At 43.9% G+C, this 22,074-nt stretch overlaps 3 protein-coding genes across 3 annotated transcripts in view; 1 reads left to right on the forward strand and 2 right to left on the reverse strand.

The window, feature by feature from the left end:
- Positions 1-6,187, reverse strand: part of GUCY2C (guanylate cyclase 2C) — a 97,558-nt gene extending 91,371 nt beyond the window's left edge. Inside the window, exon 1 of the mRNA XM_070371131.1 lies at positions 6,090-6,187. The gene's annotated coding sequence lies outside the window, so the exon portion shown is untranslated. The remainder of the gene's footprint in view (positions 1-6,089) is intronic.
- A 620-nt stretch (positions 6,188-6,807) lies between these two features.
- Positions 6,808-7,251, reverse strand: H4C16 (H4 histone 16). The gene has a single exon (XM_005903615.2). It carries the CDS (start codon positions 7,119-7,121, stop codon positions 6,810-6,812), a length of 312 nt encoding a protein of 103 aa, XP_005903677.1. The 5' UTR covers positions 7,122-7,251; the 3' UTR covers positions 6,808-6,809.
- Positions 7,252-8,992: 1,741 nt separating this feature from the next.
- On the forward strand, positions 8,993-9,689 carry H2AJ (H2A.J histone). The gene has a single exon (XM_005903616.3). It carries the CDS (start codon positions 9,123-9,125, stop codon positions 9,510-9,512), a length of 390 nt encoding a protein of 129 aa, XP_005903678.1. The 5' UTR covers positions 8,993-9,122; the 3' UTR covers positions 9,513-9,689.
- The last annotated feature ends 12,385 nt before the right edge of the window (positions 9,690-22,074 follow it).

Here is a 22,074-nt window from a genome sequence, read left to right on the forward strand (position 1 = left end):
TCCCGGCAATCTTGATTCCAACTTGTGCTTCTTCTAGCCCAGCATTTCTCATGATGTACTCTGCATATAAGTTAAATAAGCAGGGTGACAATATACAGCCTTGACATACTCCTTTTCCTATTTGGAACCAGTCTGTTGTTCAATGTCCAGTTCTAACTGTTGCTTCCTGACCTGCATATAGGTTTCTCAAGAGGCAGGTCAGGTGGTCTGGTATTCCCATCTCTTTCAGAATTTTCCACAGCTTATTGTGATGTACACAGTCAAAGGCTTTGGCATAGTCAATAAAGGAGAAATAGATGTTTTTCTGGAACTCTCTTGCTTTTTTGATGATCCAGCGGATGTTGGCAATTTGATCTCTGGTTCCTCTGCCTTTTCTAAAACTGGCTTGAACATCTGGAAGTTCACGTTTCACGTATTGTTGAAGCCTGCTGCTAAGTCGCTTCAGTCATGTCTGACTCTGTGCGACCCCATAGATGGCAGTCCACCAGGCTCCCCCGTCCCTGGGATTCTCCAGGCAAGAACACTGGAGTGGGTTGCCATTTCCTTCTCCAATGCATGAAAGTGAAAAGTGAAAGTGAAGTTGCTCAGTCGTATCCTACTCTTCGCAACCCCATGGACTGCAGCCTACCAGGCTCCTCTGTCCGTGGGATTTTCCAGGCAAGAGTGCTGGAGTGGGGTGCCATTGCCTTCTCCGTTGTTGAAGCCTACTCAGCTACAAAAATGAACACAGTTGAGTCAGTTCTAATGAGGTGGATGGTCCTAGAGCTTATTATACAGAATGAAGTAAGTCAGAAAGAGAAAGACAAATATCATATATTAATGCATATATATGGAATCTATAAAGATGGTACTGACAACCTTACATACAGGGCAGCAAAGGAGACATAGATGTAAAGAATAGACTTTTGGTCTCAGTGGGAGGAAAGTATTCTTACCTTGAGAACCTCATGAACAGTATGAAAAGGCAAAAAGGTATGACACTGAAAGATGAACTCCCCAGGTTGGTACGTGCCCAATGTTACTGGAGAAGAGTGGAGAAATAACTCCAGAAAGACTGAAGAGATGGAGCCAAAGCAAAAACAACGCCCAGTTGTAAATGTGACGGGTGATGGAAGTAGTCTGATGCTGCAAAGAGCAATACTGCATAGGAACCTGGAATGTTAGGTCCACAAATCAAGGCAAATTGGGAGGTCAAATAGGAAACGGCAAGAGTGAACGTTGACATTTTAGGAATCGGTGAACTAAAATGGACTGGAATGGGTGAATTTAACTCAGATGACCATTATATCTACTACTGTGGGCAGGAATCCCTTAGAAGAAGTGAAGTAGCCATCATAGGCAATAAAGAGTCTGAAATGCAGTACTTGAATGCAATCTCAAAAACGACAGGATGATCTCTGTTCATTTTCAAGGCAAACCATTCGATATCACAGTAATCCAGGTCTATGCCACAACCAGTAATGCTGAAGAAGCTAAAATTGAACACCTCTATGAAGACCTACAAGACCTTCTAGAACTAACACCAAAAAAGATGTCCTCTTCATTGTAGGAGACTGGAATCCAAAAGTAGGAAGTCAAGAAACACCTGGAGTAACAGGCAAATTTGGCCTTGGAGTACAAAACAAAGATCAAAGACTAATAGAGTTTTGCTAAGAGAACGAACTGGTCATAGCAAACACCCTCTTCCAACAACACAAGAGAAGACTCTACACATGGACATCACCAGATGGCCAACACCAAATCAGATTGATTATATTCCTTGCAGCCAAAGATGGAGAAGCTGTATACTGTCAGCAAAAAAACAAAACCAGGAGCTGACTGTGGCTCGGATCACGAACTCCTTATTGCCAAATTCAGACTTAAATTGATGAAAGTAGGGAAAACCACTAGATCATTCAAGTATGACCTAAATCAAATACCTTACAATTATACAGTGGAAGTGACAAATAGATTGAAGGGATTATATCTGATAAAGTGCCTGAAGAACTATGGATGGAGGTTCATGACATTGTATAGGAAGCAGTGATCAAGACCATCCCCAAGGAAAACAAATGGAAAAAGGGAAAATGGTTACCTGCGGAGGCCTTACAAATAGCTGAGAAAAGAAGAGAAGCTAAAGGCAAAGGAGAAAAGGAAAGATATACCCATTTGAATGCAGAGTTCAGAGAATAGCAAGGATCAATAAGAAAGCCCTCCTCAGTGATCAGTGCAAAGAAATAGAGGAAAATAATAGACTGGGAAAGACTAGAGATCTCAAGAAAACTGACATACCAAGGGAACATTTCATGCAAAGATGGGCATAAAGGACAGAAAGGTATGGACCTAAAAGCAGCAGAAGATGTTAAGAATAGGTGGCAAGAATACACAAGAGAACTATACAAAAAGATCTTCCCGACCCAGATAATCATGATGGTATGATCACTCACCTAGAGCCAGACATCCTGGAATGTGAAGTCAAGTGGGCCTTACAAAGCATCACTACGTACAAAGCTAGTGGAGATGATAGAATTCCAGTTGAGCTATTCCAAATCCTGAAAGATGATGCTGTGAAAGTGCTGCACTCAATATGCCAGCAAATTTGGAAAACTCAGCAGTGACCACAGAACCGGAAAAGGTCAGTTTTCATTCCAATCCCAGAGAAAGGCAATGCCAAAGAATGCTCAAACTACCGCATAACTGCACTCCTTCCACACGCTAGTAAAGTAATGCTCAAAATTCTCCAAGCCAGGCTTCAGCAATACTGAACCGTGAACTTCCAGATGTTCATGCCAGTTTTAGAAAAGGCAGAGGAACCAGAGATCAAATTGCCAACATCTGCTGGATCATGGAAAAAGCAAGAGAGTTCCAGAAAAACATCTATTTCTGCTTTATTGACTATGCCAAAGCCTTTGACTGCGTGGATCACAACAAACTGTGGAAAATTCTGAAAGAGATGGGAATACAAGACCACCTGACACACCTCATGAGAAATCTGTATGCAGGTCAGGAAGCAACCGTTGGAACTGGACATGGAACAACAGACTGGTTCCAAATAGAGAAAGGAGTATGACAAGGCTGTATATTATCACCCTGTTTAACTTATATGAAGAGTATATCCTGGGAAATGCTGGGCTGGAGGAAGCACAAGCTGGAATCAAGATTGCCAGGAGAAACATCAATAACCTCAGATATGCAAATGACACCATCCTTATGGCAGAAAGTGAAGAACTAAAGAGCCTCTTGATGAAAATGAAAGAGGAGAGTGAAAAAGTTGGCTTAAAGCTCAACATTCAAAAAACTAAGATCATGGTATCCGGTCCCATCACTTCATGGCAAATAGATAGAGAAACAGTGGAAACAGTGGCAGACTTTATTTTTGGGGGCTCCAAAATCACTGCAGATGGTAACTGCAGCCATGAAATTAAAAGACGCTTACTCCTTGAAGGAAAGTTATGACCAACCTAGATAGCATATTAAAAAGCAGAGACATTACTTTGCCAACAAAGGTCTGTCTAGTCAAGGCTATGGTTTTTCCAGCAGTCATGTATGGATGTGAGTTGGATTATAAAGAAAGCTGAGTGCCGAAGAATTGATGCTTTTGAACTGTGGTGTTGGAGAAGACTCTTGAGAGTCCCTTGGACTGCAAGGAGATCCAACCAGTCCATCCTAAAGGAAATCAGTCCTGAATATTCATGGAAGGACTGATGTTGAAACTGAAACTCCAGTACTTTGGCCACCTGATGTGAAGAACTGACTCATTTGAAAAGACCTTGATGCTGGGAAAGACTGAAGGCCGGAGGAGAAGGGGACAACAGAGGATGAGATGGTTGGATGGCATCACCGCCTGACATGAATTTCAGTAAGTTCCGGGAGTTGGTGATGGACAGGGAGGCCTGGCATGCTGTAGTCCATGGCGTTGCAAAGAGTCAGACACAACTGAGCAACTGAACTCAACTGATGGCTTATTTATCTCTGAATCTTCAAGTTAACAGTTCTTGGGATAAAAGAGGCATTAAATGTTCAAACTAGAAGAGATCTAGTTTGCTACAGGATCTAATTTCAACAGGACTTCATTCCATATTGCAAGAAAAGCATTTTGGAAGCAGTTTAAATTCTTTATTTAACAAACATGTATAGTAATGCATTCTACATTTTCTGAAGTTAACTCCCTAAAATCTCAGTTCTAATTTCAGATAACTTGTGTTCTCAAATTATGTGACCCCCTTTTGGTTTGGAAAATCATTTCTTCAGGACTGGATACTACCATGGGACTCAAACAGAAACAAAGACTTCTCATGTTCAAATAATTTGGTATTATTTTATAAAATACATAAAACATAAACAAAAATATGCTGTGCTTACAAGGGAAAATTTAGTTCTACTCAGTTCAGTTCAGTCATTCAGTCTTGTCCGACTCTTTGCCACCCCATGAATCGCAGCATGCCAGGCCTCCCTGTCCATCACTAACTCCCGGAGTTCACTCAGACTCACGTCCATCGAGTCGGTGATGCCATCCAGCCATCTCATCCTCTGTCGTCCCCTTCTCTTCCTGCCCCCAATCCCTCCCAGCATCAGGGTCTTTTCCAATGAGTCAACTCTTCGCATGAGGTGGCCAAAGTACTGGAGTTTCAGCTTCAGCATCATTCCTTCCAAAGAACACCCAGCCCTTTAGAATGGACTGGCTGGATCTCTTTGCAGTCCAAAGGACTCTCAAGAGTCTTCTTCAACACCACAGTTCAAAAGTTCTACTAGACAGGTTCAAAAAATATTGATGCTACCATCAAAAATATAAACAAAAAATAATCCCAAGTAACTTAAATACTTAAGGAATAGATATTTTAAATTACCATACGAATACTTATTTTCATGCTCCACTGCAGTCCCACCTTCATTCTCAATAATCTGATTCACACTAAATTGGGGGTTTAATAGGTACATTAACTATCTATTCAAATTCACACATTCACTCCCTCAACAAATATAAACGTACTCAAGTGTGCCATACCCTGATGCTTCTTTTTAGGTAACTTAAGGGTTTTCTTCACTTGAACTAAAGAAAGTTGAGCTTCTGGAACTGTCTCACTGCCTAGAAATTTAATACATAACCAGCACCACAGATACGTTTGAGTATGGAGAAGAAAGTACCAAGAAGTGAAATGTCAGCAAATGGGGGATGGGGGCTCCCTGGAAGCGGCAGTGGCACATAAGGGTTAAGAACAGTGCTGGGTTCAAATCCTGATTCCAGTACTTTCCCCCTGTATCCGTTACCTCGTCTATAAAATGGTAATTAATAATAAATAATTCATAGATTTGCTGGAGAATCGAATGCAAAAATGGAATACAATGTGTTCCAAAGTGGCTGATATTCATTAAACGGTATGATGCCAGTCTCTGCTGCGGGAACAAGGGAAATGTTTTCCTGGCTAGAGTTCATCTCGGATATATACGGCTTAAAATGAAATGTACATACATCACTGTCAAGGCTGGGAAACTACCCCACAGCCAATCCAGACAACCAGTCCATGAAGCTAAGTGATTTCACGATGTCCAGACAAGCCAGAGCTAGGAGAGATTAGTCAGGGTTCATGGGATCACACTGCATTTTGGTGTTCTAAGCCCCTTCCCAATTTCCATCACACAGACAAGCTGGTGAGGAAGGACACAGCCAGAAGTCGAGCACGGCCCTTAAAGGACTTCGGCTCCAGCCTCGCCCTTGCCGGCAGCACGCAGGTGGAGCCCCCTGTCTTCAGTCCCGCCTTTGACACCAGGAAAAGCCCGCAAACCGGCCCTCCTTACTCGGTCTCCTGGGCAGGACAAATGGGTAGGACTTCATGACTATACAGCTCTCTCGCTACATCATTTTCACCGAACTCTTTAGACTACAACCCGCCGCCCCACTCCTTCCCGCAGCCCCGGGCCGGGCGGTTCTGAACAGGACCGTCACTTAGAAAGCCAGGGTTTATCTCCTAGGGGCGACCGGGTCACAAGACCCTCTCTCTCCCGGGCAACAGTACTGCCTGCGCCCTGGCAGCGCTGCCGGTTAACTCCTGGATTCCCACGCCCCGGGGCTTGAGCACCGCCGCTGGGCAGTCGGGGGTTGGGATGCTCACCTGCTCGGCGCGACCACCTTTGTGCAGCCGACCCACGAGTAGCGCAGGTGCCGACGGTTTAGGCCTGGCCTTGCACTCGCCCACACGCGGCCGCCCTACATTCCGCGTCGGAGTTGGATTAATTCTCACTCAAACATTCCGTCAATATATAAAATATTAACGCTTGGCAAGACCCCTGCGCGCAACTCTAGGCCTGCACCTCGCGCTTTCCTATTGGACACTACAATAGGTCTCAGAGGTGGGGCCGGCCCCATCGGCGAGAACCACTCCCTCTGATACCTCCCGTCCAATCGGAGGCAGGGAGCCGCACTTGCCTTATTTGCATACAAGTTACTCTACATAAGCTCAGATCCCGAGGCATTCGCTCCCAAAACACCTATTTCTAAGTTGACGATACCTGTTTCCCAAACGGAGTCCAAACTCAGCACTTCAGCGTCTGAAACAAAGGAGAAGATCACTTACTGCCCTGCGATGCATTTCCCAAGCTACGTCCCTAGCGCGGGCCCCGGGCTCCCCACTTCGAGCTTTGCTGCTCACACCTCCCCCAGCCTCAAGCCTAACCCCGAATCATCCGTCCGAACAACTGCAATTGTAAAGCTTCCTCTGAAGCACCTATTAGCACATTCACCATGGAACTTAAGCGTAATCAACCCTTTTTTTGAGGTTTTGGTGGCCCTAAAAAGGGCCTTTTGGAATCTGATGATAAGCCGCAGGCAGAGCTCAGCCACCGAAGCCGTAGAGGGTGCGGCCCTGGCGTTTCAGAGCGTACACCACATCCATGGCCGTGACCGTCTTGCGCTTGGCGTGCTCCGTGTACGTCACTGCATCGCGGATCACGTTTTCCAAGAACACTTTGAGCACTCCACGGGTCTCCTCGTAGATGAGCCCTGAGATGCGCTTGACACCACCACGGCGGGCAAGACGGCGAATTGCGGGCTTCGTAATGCCCTGGATGTTGTCCCGTAAGACCTTCCGGTGACGCTTGGCACCTCCCTTACCTAGCCCTTTTCCTCCTTTGCCCCTGCCAGACATCTTCAACAAGAAAGAGAAGACAATCGTATTAAGCAAGCTCCTAACACTTGGGGACGCTAAGAACCTGAGCTAATATATCCTTATAGCGGACCTGGTTGAAAACCTCAAGATAGTGGGCGGAGCTAAGTCCCCAAAAGGGTTTTTTTTTTTTTTTTTAATCCCCTCCCTACAAAATTTTTCGGTTGCTTATTTGGGAAAACTTCTTGTTATTTTTGCCATGAAATTGAGGAAAGACTAGACAGAAATTATATTGCCGTTTCTCCATACTTAAAAAACAGTAGGCCAGATCCAGTGAGCGCTGAGTTTCCCTTGTCTCTTTCCTCCACCTTGTCCGCCCCCGCCTCTCTCTAGCGCGGGAATTCTAATTTTATAGTTTTCCAACAAAATGCACACTTTTATAATACTATTCTTAGACTAATTTGAAACTGAGTAGGAAGTGGGAATGCTTTACTACTTTTAAATTTCAAAGCAGTTGCTTTACACCTGTGGGTCTTTTTAAGTCACCAGTTGGGGTAGAGGAAATCTTTCAGTCGTTCTTTTTCTCTTGTGTGGCCCCGCGAAGAAAAAATTAAATTTTCAAAAAGAGTCTAACCTTACCCCTTCCTCCCCGCCCCCACCCCCGACTTTTCTCTTGCAGCTTCTTCTGCACAATTTGTAGATTTTACTGCTTCCTCCGTCCCCCACCCCCAGCCCAAGCACGGGGTTTTGCTTCTCAAACGACAATTTCTGTGATTCGTTAAAATAATGTAACATTCTTATTTCATTAAAACTCTTAAGTTCTTGTGAAATTCCAGTATTCCTGCCTAGAGAATCCCAGGGATGGGGGAGCCTGGTGGGCTGTCGTCTATGGGGTCGCACAGGGTCGGACACGACTGAAGCGACTTGGCAGCAGCAGCATGATCATGGCTTTAAATCAGACGGTTCTCATTTAAGAAATTCCTTGAGAAAAACGGAACTTTGAGTAGTGTCACCACTCTAGGAGACAGGACTGTTTCCCCAAAAGGTTCATACTACGAAAAAAGCCAGCAGGAACACCATGAGGAATGAATATTTTGGTAAATTGTGCTTCCTGTACCTAGTCCTGACGAATAAGCCTTTCCAGTAAGAAAGCTTTATGGCAAATATTTGCTTATTATGTACCTATCCTCATCCATCTCTATAGCACAAAAAAGATACTGTTATTTTTGTTGTTAAAGCAGAATTAAAAGAACCCTCAGAACACTGGATGACGAGCTGGGGTGGGGAGTGCTAAATAGTCACATTGTACCGCATGATTTTAATGCTTGATTCCAAAGAAAGTTTGGAAGAATCAGGATTCTTGTAATGGCAAAATAGGTGTGTGTGTGTGTGTTTTGTTTGTTTTTTAGTATTTACTAAAAAATCAAGGTTAGAATATTTTCAAGTTAGAGATCTCTTTTGCTTACAAGGATTTTTTTTTTTAGTGTCAATAATAAAGGTAATGTGTCAAAAATTTCAGGCATACTCAACCAGAACTGCTAGAGGCATTTCTTGCTTGAGTGCTTAGTATTTGTTGAGTAAGTTAACTAAGGAGAAGGGGTAACTCTTTCCTGATTTTTCTGTTTCTTACCTCGGTTCCTTAATTCTTAAGACATTCTTTTCCTGAGAGCGAAAGAGGACGTTGAAATCTCAGAATCTGCCAAATTCAACCGAACTCAACATATTCAACAGAACCCCAACCGCGGAGCAAGCGCACCTAGATATTCATATGAGCGGTTATGTAAATGAGGACTTAGCAGTTTGCTCTTTTGATTGGAGAGAGTTGGAAAAGGCCGTCCTTCTGCCAGCGTGCTAATTGGGAGCAGAGCCTGCCTGTCATTGGTCACTGGAGCCAAGGATGTTGCGGAGCCCAATGGGAAGGCGCTGCCTAGTGTCAGCAAAGTGTTGGTAGAGGCAGTTCCGGTGTGGTACGTTGCATTCTTATACTAGGAACCGGATCGCTGGGTTTTTCCTTCTCGCTGGAGTTGTAAGCGAGAGACAAACATGTCTGGTCGCGGAAAGCAGGGCGGCAAAGTGCGGGCAAAGGCCAAGTCCAGGTCCTCCCGCGCGGGCCTGCAGTTCCCAGTGGGCCGAGTGCACAGACTGCTGCGCAAGGGTAACTACGCGGAGCGAGTGGGCGCCGGGGCGCCGGTGTACCTGGCGGCGGTGTTGGAATACCTGACGGCGGAGATCCTGGAGTTGGCTGGCAACGCCGCGCGGGACAACAAGAAGACCAGGATAATCCCTCGCCACCTGCAGCTCGCCATCCGCAACGACGAAGAACTAAACAAGCTTCTGGGGAAAGTGACCATCGCTCAGGGCGGCGTCCTGCCCAACATCCAGGCCGTGCTGCTGCCCAAGAAGACGGAGAGTCAGAAGACGAAGAGCAAATGACCCTGATGCTGCCATAGGGGATCCGGCTTCCCCAGCAAGGGCTGTCTCCAGAGCCGCCCCGCCCGCAGTGTTTTTGAATATGCTTGATGTTATGGAGGGCCGGAGCCATCTAGTGGGGAGGTGGGCGGCGAGGAGACCAACTGGGTCGCGGGCCCAATAAAGTCGGTGAAAATCGTCTGGTCGAGAGAGCTGTGTAGTCGCGGGGCCCTGCCGGGAGACCCAGGGGCGACCGGGAGACCTTTGGAAGAGGTACTGGTGGGTCGGCTTGAGCCACTTTCTGGGCAGGTTTGTTCCGCAATCACCCTCGAGGCGCTACGGGCGGATAAAGGGAGACCAGAAGGGACCCACTGGCGTGAAGGTGGGCAGAGTCGGGGGCTCTCCCTGCTCGCCCGGAAGCAGAGGCGACGCAGAGTAGGTGCGGATGAGGCTGGGCGAGTTGTTTTTACATCCGCCTTCTAGGGCCTGTGCTCCCCTGCCCTGTTAGGGCAGTTCCGGAACCAGTTCTAGGAAAGAGATAGTGATGACGTTGTGGTCTTGGGCAGGAGGTTGTCTGTCCGGCCACACTTTTCAGAAGGGAGAATAACTTTACATCTTGAAAGGGTAGCTTTGACGACACAGTGTCAATTTAACAGATTTTTCTTGGCCTGACAGCTGTTGTGTTTTCTTGTTTGGGGTGTCAGATATTTTTGTGTGCACGCTTATGTTCACATTTCTTTAAAATGAAGGAACCATCCAGTAATATGTGTAGCACAGAAGCCTGAGTCATGAAGTTGGAAATTTGTTGCGCTGACACTCATGTTGTGTAATAGTGCAGGGCCTTTAATCATGAGTTACCTATACCTGAGTAGCTTTTAAAATGACTTTCTCAAGTTTCTAGCTTCATAGTGGTCTTATCTCCACAATATCATAGCCCTTTGGAAAGGTAATTGATTTGATTTTGCGTTATAACAACAAATCCCCCTCTTAAGGTCCCTTACGTTCTACCACTGGGCCTGAGGTAATGACTGCATTCCAACAACACCTATTGTGTTTGTGTTGCTTAATGGCACAGTAAGGCTTTCATAAATATGTGAGATGTGAGAAAAGGCAAGGACAGATGGTATGGAGAGAAACATTTCTGCTCAGGAGTTTACATTTAAAAGTTACACAGTAACAACCTTGGTCTGTCCTAGATTGACCCTTCCATTTCCCCCTTTTCTACAAGCTTCCTCCTGTCCTACAAAAAAGATCCTCGTTTATTTAGATTTCACATATTTGCATTCACCTTTTCCTTAAGTCAGAGTTGATGTCATTCTAGGGAAAAGAAAAGGATATGCCTTCCACCATCAATGGCAGTAGTTGGCCTGTTTTCTCGGCATGGACTTTTATTTTTTCCCCAGTATTTACTGAGAACCTCTTGTATGCTATGCACAGTACTGTGTAATGGGCTGCTGTGGCCAGAACAGCAAGTAGGGATCGAAAGTGGTCAACCGCACAGTTTGGGAAAAAGAAACTAGAGACAGAATTAAAGTTTTAAAGATGGACTGGGGGACTCAAGACCTCTTGGGTCAACAGCCCTGTTCCTCAGAGCCACATCACTTTTATTTAGTGTCTTGGCAAGCAGAAAGTATCTGTTGTGCTACGATGAAGTCAGCCTCCTGTGTCCCCAGTCATGTCTCCCATTTTATTGATTACTTTAAACTATCTTTGTTATTTTCTTCTACAAAGGCTGTCACCTAGCTGGAGGTCATAGACCCGTATATGCCTTGGGAAAACATCTTAGTGTGTGCACAAGCAGCGTTCTGAACTTGCGCTGGCCCAGTGTTCCAAGGTCCACACTATGTTTTTCCTTAGCTTAGCAGGGCATGACAACCCCAACTGATCAACCCAATGTACTTTTATTTAGGTTGTGCTACATTGCTATACTTTGCTTTTATTCTTTTCCCATGGTGATTTTCTCATGGCTTAGCCAGAGCAATAGGTGGCTATTAACCCCTGCAGCAGGTGATGAGGATACCCTGGCCTATGAGACCAACTAGATTTCCACTCCTGAAACTCACTTTTTTTTTCTGGGTAACTGAAGACCGGAAAATAAACAAATAAGTGACCATCAAAGAAAGGATTCCCTTTCAGCTTCTGCTACTACTAGTGTCTCTCTATTGCTTGTGGAATGGATGTCAGGATTACTTCTCCCATGTGATCAAGTTTGAAGTATATACAAAGGTCAGGCCTCAAGTACCCCTTTTAGGAGGCAGATTATTGCCCCCTATGTCCTAAAGAGAATAGACCCCAAGGGTACGTACCTTGGGCAGTTTCCAAGACGTCCGACTGTTAATTCCACTTCCCGCCTATTCAGAAGTCTTCCTTGTGTAAAATAGTCACAATAGTTATTTTGATAACCGAGATTGTTCCTTTATTCCATGCCAGCTATTGTTCAGTTCAGTCACTCAGTTGTGTCCGACTCTTTGCGACCTCCATGAACCGCAGCATGCCAGGCCTCCCTGTCCATCACCCACTCCCGGAGTCTACCCAAACCCATGTCCATTGAGTCGATGATGCCATCCAACCATCTCATCCTCTGTTGTCCCGTTCTCCTCCTGCCCTTAATATTTCCCAGCATCAGGGTCTTTTCCAATGAATCAGCTCTTCGCATCAGGTGGCCAAAGTATTGGAGTTTCAGCTTCAACATCAGTCCGTCCAATGAACACCCAGGACTGATCTCCTTTAGGATGGACTAGTTGGATCTTCTTGCAGTCCAAGGGACTCTCAAGAGTCTTCAACACCAGAGTTCAAAAGCATCAATTCTACGCTCAGCTTTCTTTATAATCCAACTCTCACATCCATACACAACCACTGGAAAAACCATAGCCTTGACTAGACGGACCTTTGTTGGCAAAGTAATGTCTCTGTTTTTTAATATGCTGTCTAGGTTGGTCATAGAAGTTTCCTTCCAAGAAGTAAGCGTCTTTTAATTTCATGGCTGCAATCACCATCTGTAGTGATTTTGGAGCCCAGAAGAATAAAGTCAGCCACTGTTTCCACTGTTTCTATTTTCCATGAAGTGATAGGACCAGATGCCATGATGTTAGTTTCCTGAATGTTGAGCTTTAAGCCAACGTTTTCACTCTCCTCTTTCACTTTCATCAAGAGGCTCTTTAGTGCTTCTTCACTTTCTGCCATAAGGATGGTGTCATCTGCATATCTGAGGTTATTGATATTTCTCCCAGCAATCTTGATTCCAGCTTGTGCTTCTTCCAGCCCAGCGTTTCTCATGATGTACTCTGCATATAAGTTAAATAAGCAGGGTGACAGTATACAGCCTTGACGAACTCCTTTACCTATTTGGAACCAGTCTGTTGTTCAATGTCCAATTCTAACTGTTACTTCCTGAACTGTATACAAGTTTCTCAAGAGGCAGTTCAAGTGATCTGGTATTCCCATCTTTTTCAGAATTTTCCAGTTTATTGTGATCCACACAGTCAAAGGCTTAGGAATAGTCAATAAAACAGAAATAGATGTTTTTCTGGAACTCTCTTGCTTTTTCGATGCCAGCTATTGTATGCTCAGTAAATAGAATTACCAGTTTCTACGGGGATATGGGCTTACTTTTATAGGTTAAAGTAGAGGTAACTAATGAATATTTTGTTGTTTTTAATGCCCAGTTGTTAGGAATAGTTCTCGTTATTACTGCCTTGTGGCATGGTGAGCAGTGGAGAAGAAAAAAGTGTATCAGTTGCTGGTTTTGACATTTACGTCTTAATTTCCAAAATAATTTGAGGCATCTCAAAGATTAAAACCAAACGGTAAGGAAATAAGGGTATGACATTTATAAAAAAAAAAAAAAAAAACCTTTTCTCTCTAAAGTTTCACAGGAGTCTAACCCTGTTACCTGAAGATAAAAACAGGCAAGATTCACAGATGTCAGTACACTGATGACCCCAATCTCACCCTATCTCAACCACCACTGTCCCAGAGATTCATAGGCTCCCCTCAAATACTTGCCCTGCTACAAGATTCAGTCAGTCCATTTTAACCTCACCATTTCCGTTTTTGAGAGCTTTTTAAACCTGAATACTTTATTAGCAGTTAAAAATGCATTTGTTGTTTTTGTTCAGTTGCCCAGTCATGTCTGGCTCTTTAGGACCCATGGACTGAAGTGTGCCAGGCCTCCCTGTCCCTCACCATCTCCTGGAGCTTGCCCAGGTTCATGTCCATTTCATTAGTGATGCCATCCACCCATCTCATCCTCTGAGGAGGATACCCCTTGCCAAATCAATTCGGCTTGTGAATCTTCTATGCACAAACAGTTCTTGCCAATATATGATTATTAACTTAAAAGGTCCATGTTTTTTTCAAGCATGAGACCCAATAGAAAAAGATTCAGGATAGAAACTGGTGAGACCTGAATTCTGGTCTTCAGTAGATTTCTAATCCATAGCTGTGTGTGTAGACACACACGTGCTTTCCCATGGAGATAAGCCATACAGTGTGGCATGTTGTGACTTGGCCAGGATTTGTTCCTTCTTTGCTTTTCCTGCAGGGCCAGTCTTGTCTTTGTGTCTCTGAGAACTGGTCTGCTTAGTTTTATCTGCCTGGAATCAAAAGGTTTAGTCTGGCCCCATAATTGGTGATGACTATATGCAAACTTCACAAATTTATTTCCAATGGTTGAAAGGTCATATACCACAACATTTAAGAACTTACTCTCTTGGAATGAGACTTGGGTTCAAATCCACTCATCTCCTCAGTAGCTGAATGATTTTGGAAATGCTATTCAATTTCTTTAAAGGTCAGTTTCATCTGTTAACTGGGCATAATAGTAGAGTTACATCAGTAAGTTTGGAGGAAGATTAGAGATAATGTGAACGAAGGCACTGAGTTTCCCATATAGAAATGCACTCAACGAATAGTAACTAACACTATGTGAAACTGGATTTAGAGCAAGTGGCAGTCGTGATGGGACCTACTGAAGTTAGTAAACATCTGGAATTCTAGTAATTCTGTGATTTTTCAGATCAGATCAGATCAGTCGCTCAGCCGTGTCCGACTTTGTGACCCTATGAATCGCAGCACGCCAGGTCTCCCTGTCCATCACCAACTCCTGGAGTTCACTCAGACTCACGTCCATCGAGTCAGTGATGCCATCCAGCCATCTCATCCTCTGTCGTCCCCTTCTCCTCCTGCCCCCAATCCCTCCCAACATCAGAGTCTTTTCCAATGAGTCAACTCTTCGCATGAGGTGGCCAAAGTACTGGAGTTTCAGCTTGAGCATCATTCCTTCCAAAGAAATCCCAGGGCTGATCTCCTTCAGAATGGACTGGTTGGATCTCCTTGCAGTCCAAGGGACTCTCAAGAGTCTTCTCCAACACCACAGTTCAAAAGCATCAATTCTTCGGCGCTCAACCTTCTTCACAGTCCAACTCTCACATCCATACATGACCACAGGAAAAACCATAGCCTTGACTAGACGGACCTTTGTTGGCAAAGTAATATCTGCTTTTGAATATGCTATCTAGGTTGGTCATAACTTTCCTTCCAAGGAGTAAGCGTCTTTTAGTTTCATGGCTGCAGTCACCATCTGCAGTGATTTTGGAGCCCCCCAAAATAAAGTCTGCCACTGTTTCCACTGTTTCCCCATCTATTTCCCATGAAGTGATGGGACCAGATGCCATGATCTTTGTTTTCTGAATATTGAGCTTTAAGCCCACTTTTTCACTCTCCACTTTCACTTTCATCAAGAGGTTTTTTAGTTCCTCTTCACTTTCTGCCGTAAGGGTGGTGTCATCTGCATATCTGAGGTTATTGATATTTCTCCCAGCAATCTCGATTCCCGCTTGTGTTTCTTCCAGTCCAGCGTTTCTCATGATGTACTCTGCATAGAAGTTAAATAAGCAGGGTGACAATATACAGCCTGGACGAACTCCTTTTCCTATTTGGAACCAGTCTGTTGTTCCATGTCCAGTTCTAACTGTTGCTTCCTGACCTGCATACAAATTTCTCAAGAGGCAGATCAGGTGGTCTGGTATTCCCATCTCTTGAAGAATTTTCCACAGTTTATTGGGATCCACAGAGTCAAAGGCTTTGGCATAGTCATCTCACCATAAAAACTAACTTAGTTCAGTTCAGTCGCTCAGTCGTGTCCAACTCTTTGCAACCCCATGAATTGCAGCACACCAGGCCTCCTTATCCATCACCAACTCCCGGAGTTCACCCAAACTCATGTCCATCGAGTCGGTGATGCCATCCAGCCATCTCATCCTCTGTCATCCGCTTCTCCTCCTGCCCCCAATCCCTCCCAGCATCAGAGTGTTTTCCAATGAGTCAACTCTTTGCATGAGGTAGCCAAAGTATTGGAGTTTCAGCTTTAGTATCAGTCCTTCCAAAGAACATCCAGGGCTGATCTCTTTTAGAATGAACTGGTTGGATCTCCTTGCAGTCCAAGGGACTCTCAAGAGTCTTCTCCAACACCACAGTTCAAAAGCATCAATTCTTTGGCGCTCAGCTTTCTTTACAGTCCAACTCTCACATCCATACACGACCACTGGAAAAACCATAGCCTTGACTAGATGGACCTTTGTTGGCAAAGTAATGTCTCTGCTTTTGAATATGCTATCTAGGTTGATCATAACTTTCCTTCCAAGGAGTAAGCATCTTTTAATTTCATGGCTGCAATCACCATCTGCAGTGATTTTGGAGCCCCCCAGAATAAAGTCTGACACAGTTTCTATTGTTTCCCCATCTATTTCCCATGAAGTGATGGGACCAGATGCCATGATCTTAGTTTTCTGAATATTGAGCTTTAAGCCAACTTTTTCAACTAGCTTAGTGGCTGTTTACTAATTATAGAACATCTACAACTCAGTCTAGAACAGAAAAGAGTCATAAATAGCAAAATTAACTTTGTGAACCTGAATTTGTATCTCCTGCTCCAAAGACAACCTAGTTTGGAGTTAATAGGTTAAGTCTACCCACTCAGATTAAAAACGGAACCCATTTGTTCAACAGTTTATTGAGTGTAGATTACATGTTATACCCATGATTGATAATCCACTGTCAAGAAAAATGATGACAATGTAATCAGAAAGATGATCTAGCAGACCACATGTTAAGAAAAGGAGATGCTCAGGGTGTTACAGGTACAGGGAAGAGGCACCTGTGTCCCTCAGCCTGGTAGGGAGGGTGGCCCCTGAGATGGGTCCAGTGCAAGAGTGTGTCTGACGTGACAGGGTGTGCTAGGAAGACAGCATGCATGGAAGTACAGGAGTCAACAGAGAGTACCTGTGGCCAGATGTAAGCGTAACCAGAGGAAAAGTTCTGGCCTGGAGATAAGAATATGGGAATCATAATTAACAGTGATCTGCGTGGGTAAAATCATCCAGAGGGAATATAGATCTAGAGAGTATATGTAGCGAGATGTATCAGTGAATCTCTAGGAAACAGCAGACAGGGCAAGTGAGGATGGATGAGGTCTAATCCATTGTCAAGGAAGAGGAGCCATTCAGAGATGAGAGGACGTGGCCTGGAGAAAGCATCAAGGGACAGAGATTTTTCACAATTTGGATCTATCACTGTGCTCCCCGACTCTACCTAAGTTGCCTTTACTTTTACATATAACTGGGATATGTTCTATAAAAGTTACTACATTTTCCTACCCAGGAGCTTCCCTGGTGACTCAGCAATAAAGAATCCACCTGCCAATGCAAGAGATGTGGGTTTGATTCCTGGGTCAGGGAGATCCCCTGGAGGAGGAAATGGCAACCTGCTCCCCTCTTCTTGTCTGGGAAATTCCATGAACAGAGGAGCCTTGGCCAAGGGCTACAGTCCATGAGGTCACAAAAGAGTCGGACATGACTTAGAGACTAAACAAGAATTACCCAGTGAATGCTGGCCAGTTGGCTTACTTTACCAGTGGCCCTGGAATGGCAATGTACTTTTCCCCTTTGCATTTTCACACTGCACATACAGAAATTAAAGGTATATATCTGTGGTGACAAAAAACCATTTTTTAAAAAAAAGCCCAGAAGAATATTGGCAAAGAAGCATTACAAAATACATCTTTTGTTATCATCCCATTTATTTAAATAGCTTTTTACATATTTTTAATCAGTGTTTTAATTGTTTTCATCTTAAAGAAGTTATAGTAACAGTGGCAACTTATTTTTTTATTGATGTAGTTGATTTACAGTATTATGTTAGAGCAACTTATTAATTCATAAAGCCAGTGTAGGTATTTTAGAATGATTAAAGCGTGAGAAATTTGACCCTGACAAACTTAATTCGTTGATGTTTAAATGTTTAGTTTGCCATGAGAGGGAAATGGAGAGTAAGAGAAAAAAAACAAAACTTAAAAAAGGAAACCAGCTGGCTTCAGGAAGATATGAAATTATCACTGTAAGGCTGTATTTTGCTTTCTCTACAAGGAGAGAAAAAAGAGTTTATAGGTGTTGAAAAACACATTTTAATATATGTGTGCATGTTGGTCGCTCAGTAGTGTCCAATTCTTTGCAACCCCATGGACTGTAGCCTGCCAGTCTCCTCTGTCCATGGAGATTTTCCAGCAAGAATGCTGGAGTAGGTTAGGAAGTTAGGGGATCTTCGTAACCCAGGGATCAAATCCTGGTCTCCTGCATTGCAGGCAGATTCTTTACCATCTGAACCACCAGGGAAGCCCCATTTTAACATGTGTGTGTGTGTGTGTGTGTGTGTGTGTATGTATATACATGTATATATATTTTATGTGTGTATATATATATATATATACATATATATATATATACAGGAAAATTCTTAAAGAGATGGGAATACCAGACCACCTTACCTATCTTCTGAAAAACCTGTATGCAGGATAAGAAGCAATAGTAGTAACTGGGGTCTTTGATAATTTTATCAAGCCATGCAATTAAAAAGTCAGCACTACTTAGCTCCAAATTATGGAAACAAAGGAGGGATAAGCCCTACATTAAACAAAATTATCTTTCTTTTAGGCAAACCAGACAAGCAATCTGCTTATGAAGGTTTATTTGCTTTCTGTCTTAAAGTATTAATGCATCTCAAATGAGCTATCTTCATGTCAAAAGTCCAAGTGGTCACTGCTGCTCTAAAATATTCCTGATGAAATTGAGTCTATTAGAGAGGTCAGTGTACAAATTATTCTTACTAATGAGAAGACACAAAAGAAGCAGGTGTATGGCCTGGAGGAGGTGCGGTTTTGGATTGTGACAACGGACAAGAAGGAATAGAATGGTTTGTAAATATGTGTAACTTCTGATCCCCAGAACCTGACCAATGGCCAGTCATTACCAGTTGTGGGTCCAGGCAGACAAAACTAAATGGAACAGTTCTCAGACACACAAAAACAAGAATGAAGAAGTCTTCATCCGATTTAGAAATGCTGACCCGAAGCAAAATTGGTCCGAAGGTCATGATCTGAGGAGAACTTCTGAACTCAGCCAGCCCTCAGAGGTTCAGCTCCAAAACAGACTTATTAAGCCTCTAACCCTATGGACTGTGCCTCTTACACACAACACTGATTATTAAGCAAGCTAACAATAATGAAAACAGGAAATAGAAGACTAAAAACAATTTTACTAAAGAACACTAATCAGTCAAATTCTAAGAGCTCTTATTCCCCGGTAAATAAAACAGACTCAACACTGCAGTGTTTCAGCAAACTATAGGAACTCACTTGCACATGAACTTATCAGCCCTGGCATCTCCTACAGAGGGAATCACAAGGTGTCCCAGATGTTCACAATATTGCTGAATTGAGGGTCCTGGTCCAAGTATGAGCCCTTTAGCTGAGTCTGTATTTTTGTCTACCCTCCAGCCAAAGCCCACCAAGAACAAACCTGTATTTTAACAAGTTGGGTTTATTGCTCTTTGTAGCAGGGAGAACACATACTGGGAAGGTGTGAGGTGTTTCGTTAAAATATTGGAAAGAGTTATAGGGCTGGAGTTTGTGTATAGGTTATAGGGCTGGGACTTTGCCCAGGATTCCATACGGTCAGGAACAGAGGAGATAAGTCTTAGATTTGGTGTCTTAAAACAGCTAATCAGGTACAAGGAAGGAAATGAGGCTAAAGGTGTAATAGGTGAAGATGCTAACGCATATGGGCCTGCCAGGAGTCTCTGGTCATTTTGGGGGTTTGGACAATGCTCATGTTTTTGTGATTTGGACAATGCTCATGTTTGTGTGTGTGTGTGTGTGTGTGTGTGTATGTATTCAGCTATGATACAGAGGGACTTCCCTGATGGCTCAGATGGTAAAGAATCCACCTGCAATGCAAGTGACCCGGGTTTGATCCCTGGGTGAGAAAGATCCCCTGGAGAAGGGAATGGCAACCCACTCCAGTATTCTTGCCTGGAGAATCCCATGAACACAGGAGCCTGGAGGGCTACAGTTTGTGGGGTCGCAGAGTCAGACACGACTGAATAACTAACACAAACATGATACAGAGAGAGGGCTTCCCTGATGGGCTTAGCAGTGAAGAGTCTGCCTGCAGGAGACGTAGGAAACTTGGGTTCTATCCCTGAGTCAGGAGGATCCCCTGGAGGAGGAGCTGGCAGCCCACTCCAGTATTCTTGCCTGGAGAATCTCATGGACAGAGGAGCCTGGCGGGCCACAGTCCATGGAGTCGCAGAGTCAGACACAACTGAGCGACAAAGCAACAGTGTGAATCAGAGAACTCTTGTTGTCATTTGAGTTTTTCATGGCAGAATGGCCATGTGTGGTGTTGGTGTGGTGTAAAATGGTTCTGTTCCACAGAATACCATGGCGCAGCTATGTCAGGCCAACTCCTAGCAACACCAAGATCTAGCCGATGGTCCAGGCCAGTTTCGAGCTGTGATGGGCTGCTTGCCCCTCTCTCAAAGCTGAAGAGGAAAAAAAACTGTGACCCAGAGAAGAGGGCTTGCCGACCAGTGGAAGTAGACAGAGACATCCAGGGTAGATGTTGGCAGTGTCCAAGCACCACTCAAAAGAGGGAACTACTGACTGCGTGTGTTTCAGTCCCATGTTTAAGTACTTTAAACTTTAAAAGTCCCGCTTTATGTACTTCAGATCCTCTGACACCATCCCCCTGTTTGTCAAGGAACTTTTTTCTTGAATTTATCTTTTTGTGTGTTCATATAGGGGACACAAGGTCCTGCTGTTTTTCACATGGTGATCCATGTACTTCTAACAATAAATTGTTTTCAATTTAAATTACATTTATATATACTTTATATACATAAAATTGTGCATAATTTTTCTGTATTGGGTTGGCCAAAAAATTCGTTCGGATTTTTCCATCAGATGGTACGAAAAACCTGAACAAACTTTCTTTGGCCAACCCAACGTTTAAATAAACATATAAAGTAAATACCATAACCGCTCACTTTTCTCCCCTCTTCCAATATCCTTCTTCCCATTTTCCAGCCCAAATAGAAACCAGTAAGTTATTTTCATTTGAACTCATGCCAGCAAAAAAAAAAAAAAAAAAGCATTCACACCAGTAGAAATATAGGCATTTATTTATAAGCTTGCTAAGTCTTGGTTTTCTCATGTATAAAAGTGGAGTAAAACTCTGTCTTCCTTATCATAAGGCTTTTAGTGTCTAGTATGGTAAGAGCTCAATAAGTTATTGCTATTGTTGTGTTAGCTTAGATTTTTCTCCTTCAATTTTTCCCTTCCCTTTTGTATTTATGGTGTATAACCCCCACCTGCCTCCTGAGCATCGCACTTCACCTGCCTACTTAAGATCACCACAGGTTATCTCCCTGGGGTTTCGTCCCCAGCTCTTCCACCCTAGACCAATTCCCGTCATTCCACACCGCCCTCCCCAGCCCACTGCTGAGGTCTGAGCTTCTGCTCCCTTAGTTGTGTAACCCCGAACAAGTTATCAAATCATTCTTTACCTCAGTGGGCACATCTGTAAAATGACAGTAGCTGCCTCACGGGGCTGTTGTAAGGATTAAATAAATGAATACAAGTAAAGCAGTTCCGAGCTTCCCAGGTGGCACTAGTGGTAAAGAGCCCACCTGCCAACGCAGGAGACAAGAGAGCCAGGTTTTATTTCTGGGCCAGGAAAATGCCCTGGAGGAAGGCATGCAACTCACTCCAGTATTCTTGCCTGGAAAATCTCATGGACAGAGGAGTCCGGCAGGCTACAGCCCATGGGGTCACAACGCATTGGATACGATTGAGCAACTAAGCACAGCAAACACTATTCTGAGAGTTTTATAACATTAGCACATTTGTTATCTGTATTCAATGACTTCTCTCTCTTGTATATTATTATTCAATACATCCTATATTTATTCAGATGCTAAGTCAGCCAGGATCCTGCCAGGAAACAGATGGCATGCCCAAATGTGGTGATTTGAGGACAATGTAATAAAAGGACTGCATACAGTGATATAAGCAGCATGCAAGGAAAGCACATGGAAGGAATGGTGACAGCTGGGCTCCGCTCTCACCCCGTGGCTGATGGAGTGAAGGGAATGGCCGACAGACCTGGCAGGAGTAGGTAGGAGTAGGTAGTGTGAGGGGCCTGAGTGACAGGGAGACTCAGGAAAAGTTAACCCATGGCAGCCATGCGGGGAG

The sequence above is a fragment of the Bos mutus genome, chromosome 5, assembly GCF_027580195.1.
Source record: "Bos mutus isolate GX-2022 chromosome 5, NWIPB_WYAK_1.1, whole genome shotgun sequence".
NCBI lineage: Eukaryota > Metazoa > Chordata > Mammalia > Artiodactyla > Bovidae > Bos > Bos mutus.

Coding starts and splice junctions, on each gene's coding strand:
- H4C16 (XM_005903615.2), bottom strand. CDS start 7,121: ATGTCTGGCAGGGGCAAAGGAGGAAAAGGGCTAGGTAAGGGAGGTGCC.
- H2AJ (XM_005903616.3), top strand. CDS start 9,123: ATGTCTGGTCGCGGAAAGCAGGGCGGCAAAGTGCGGGCAAAGGCCAAG.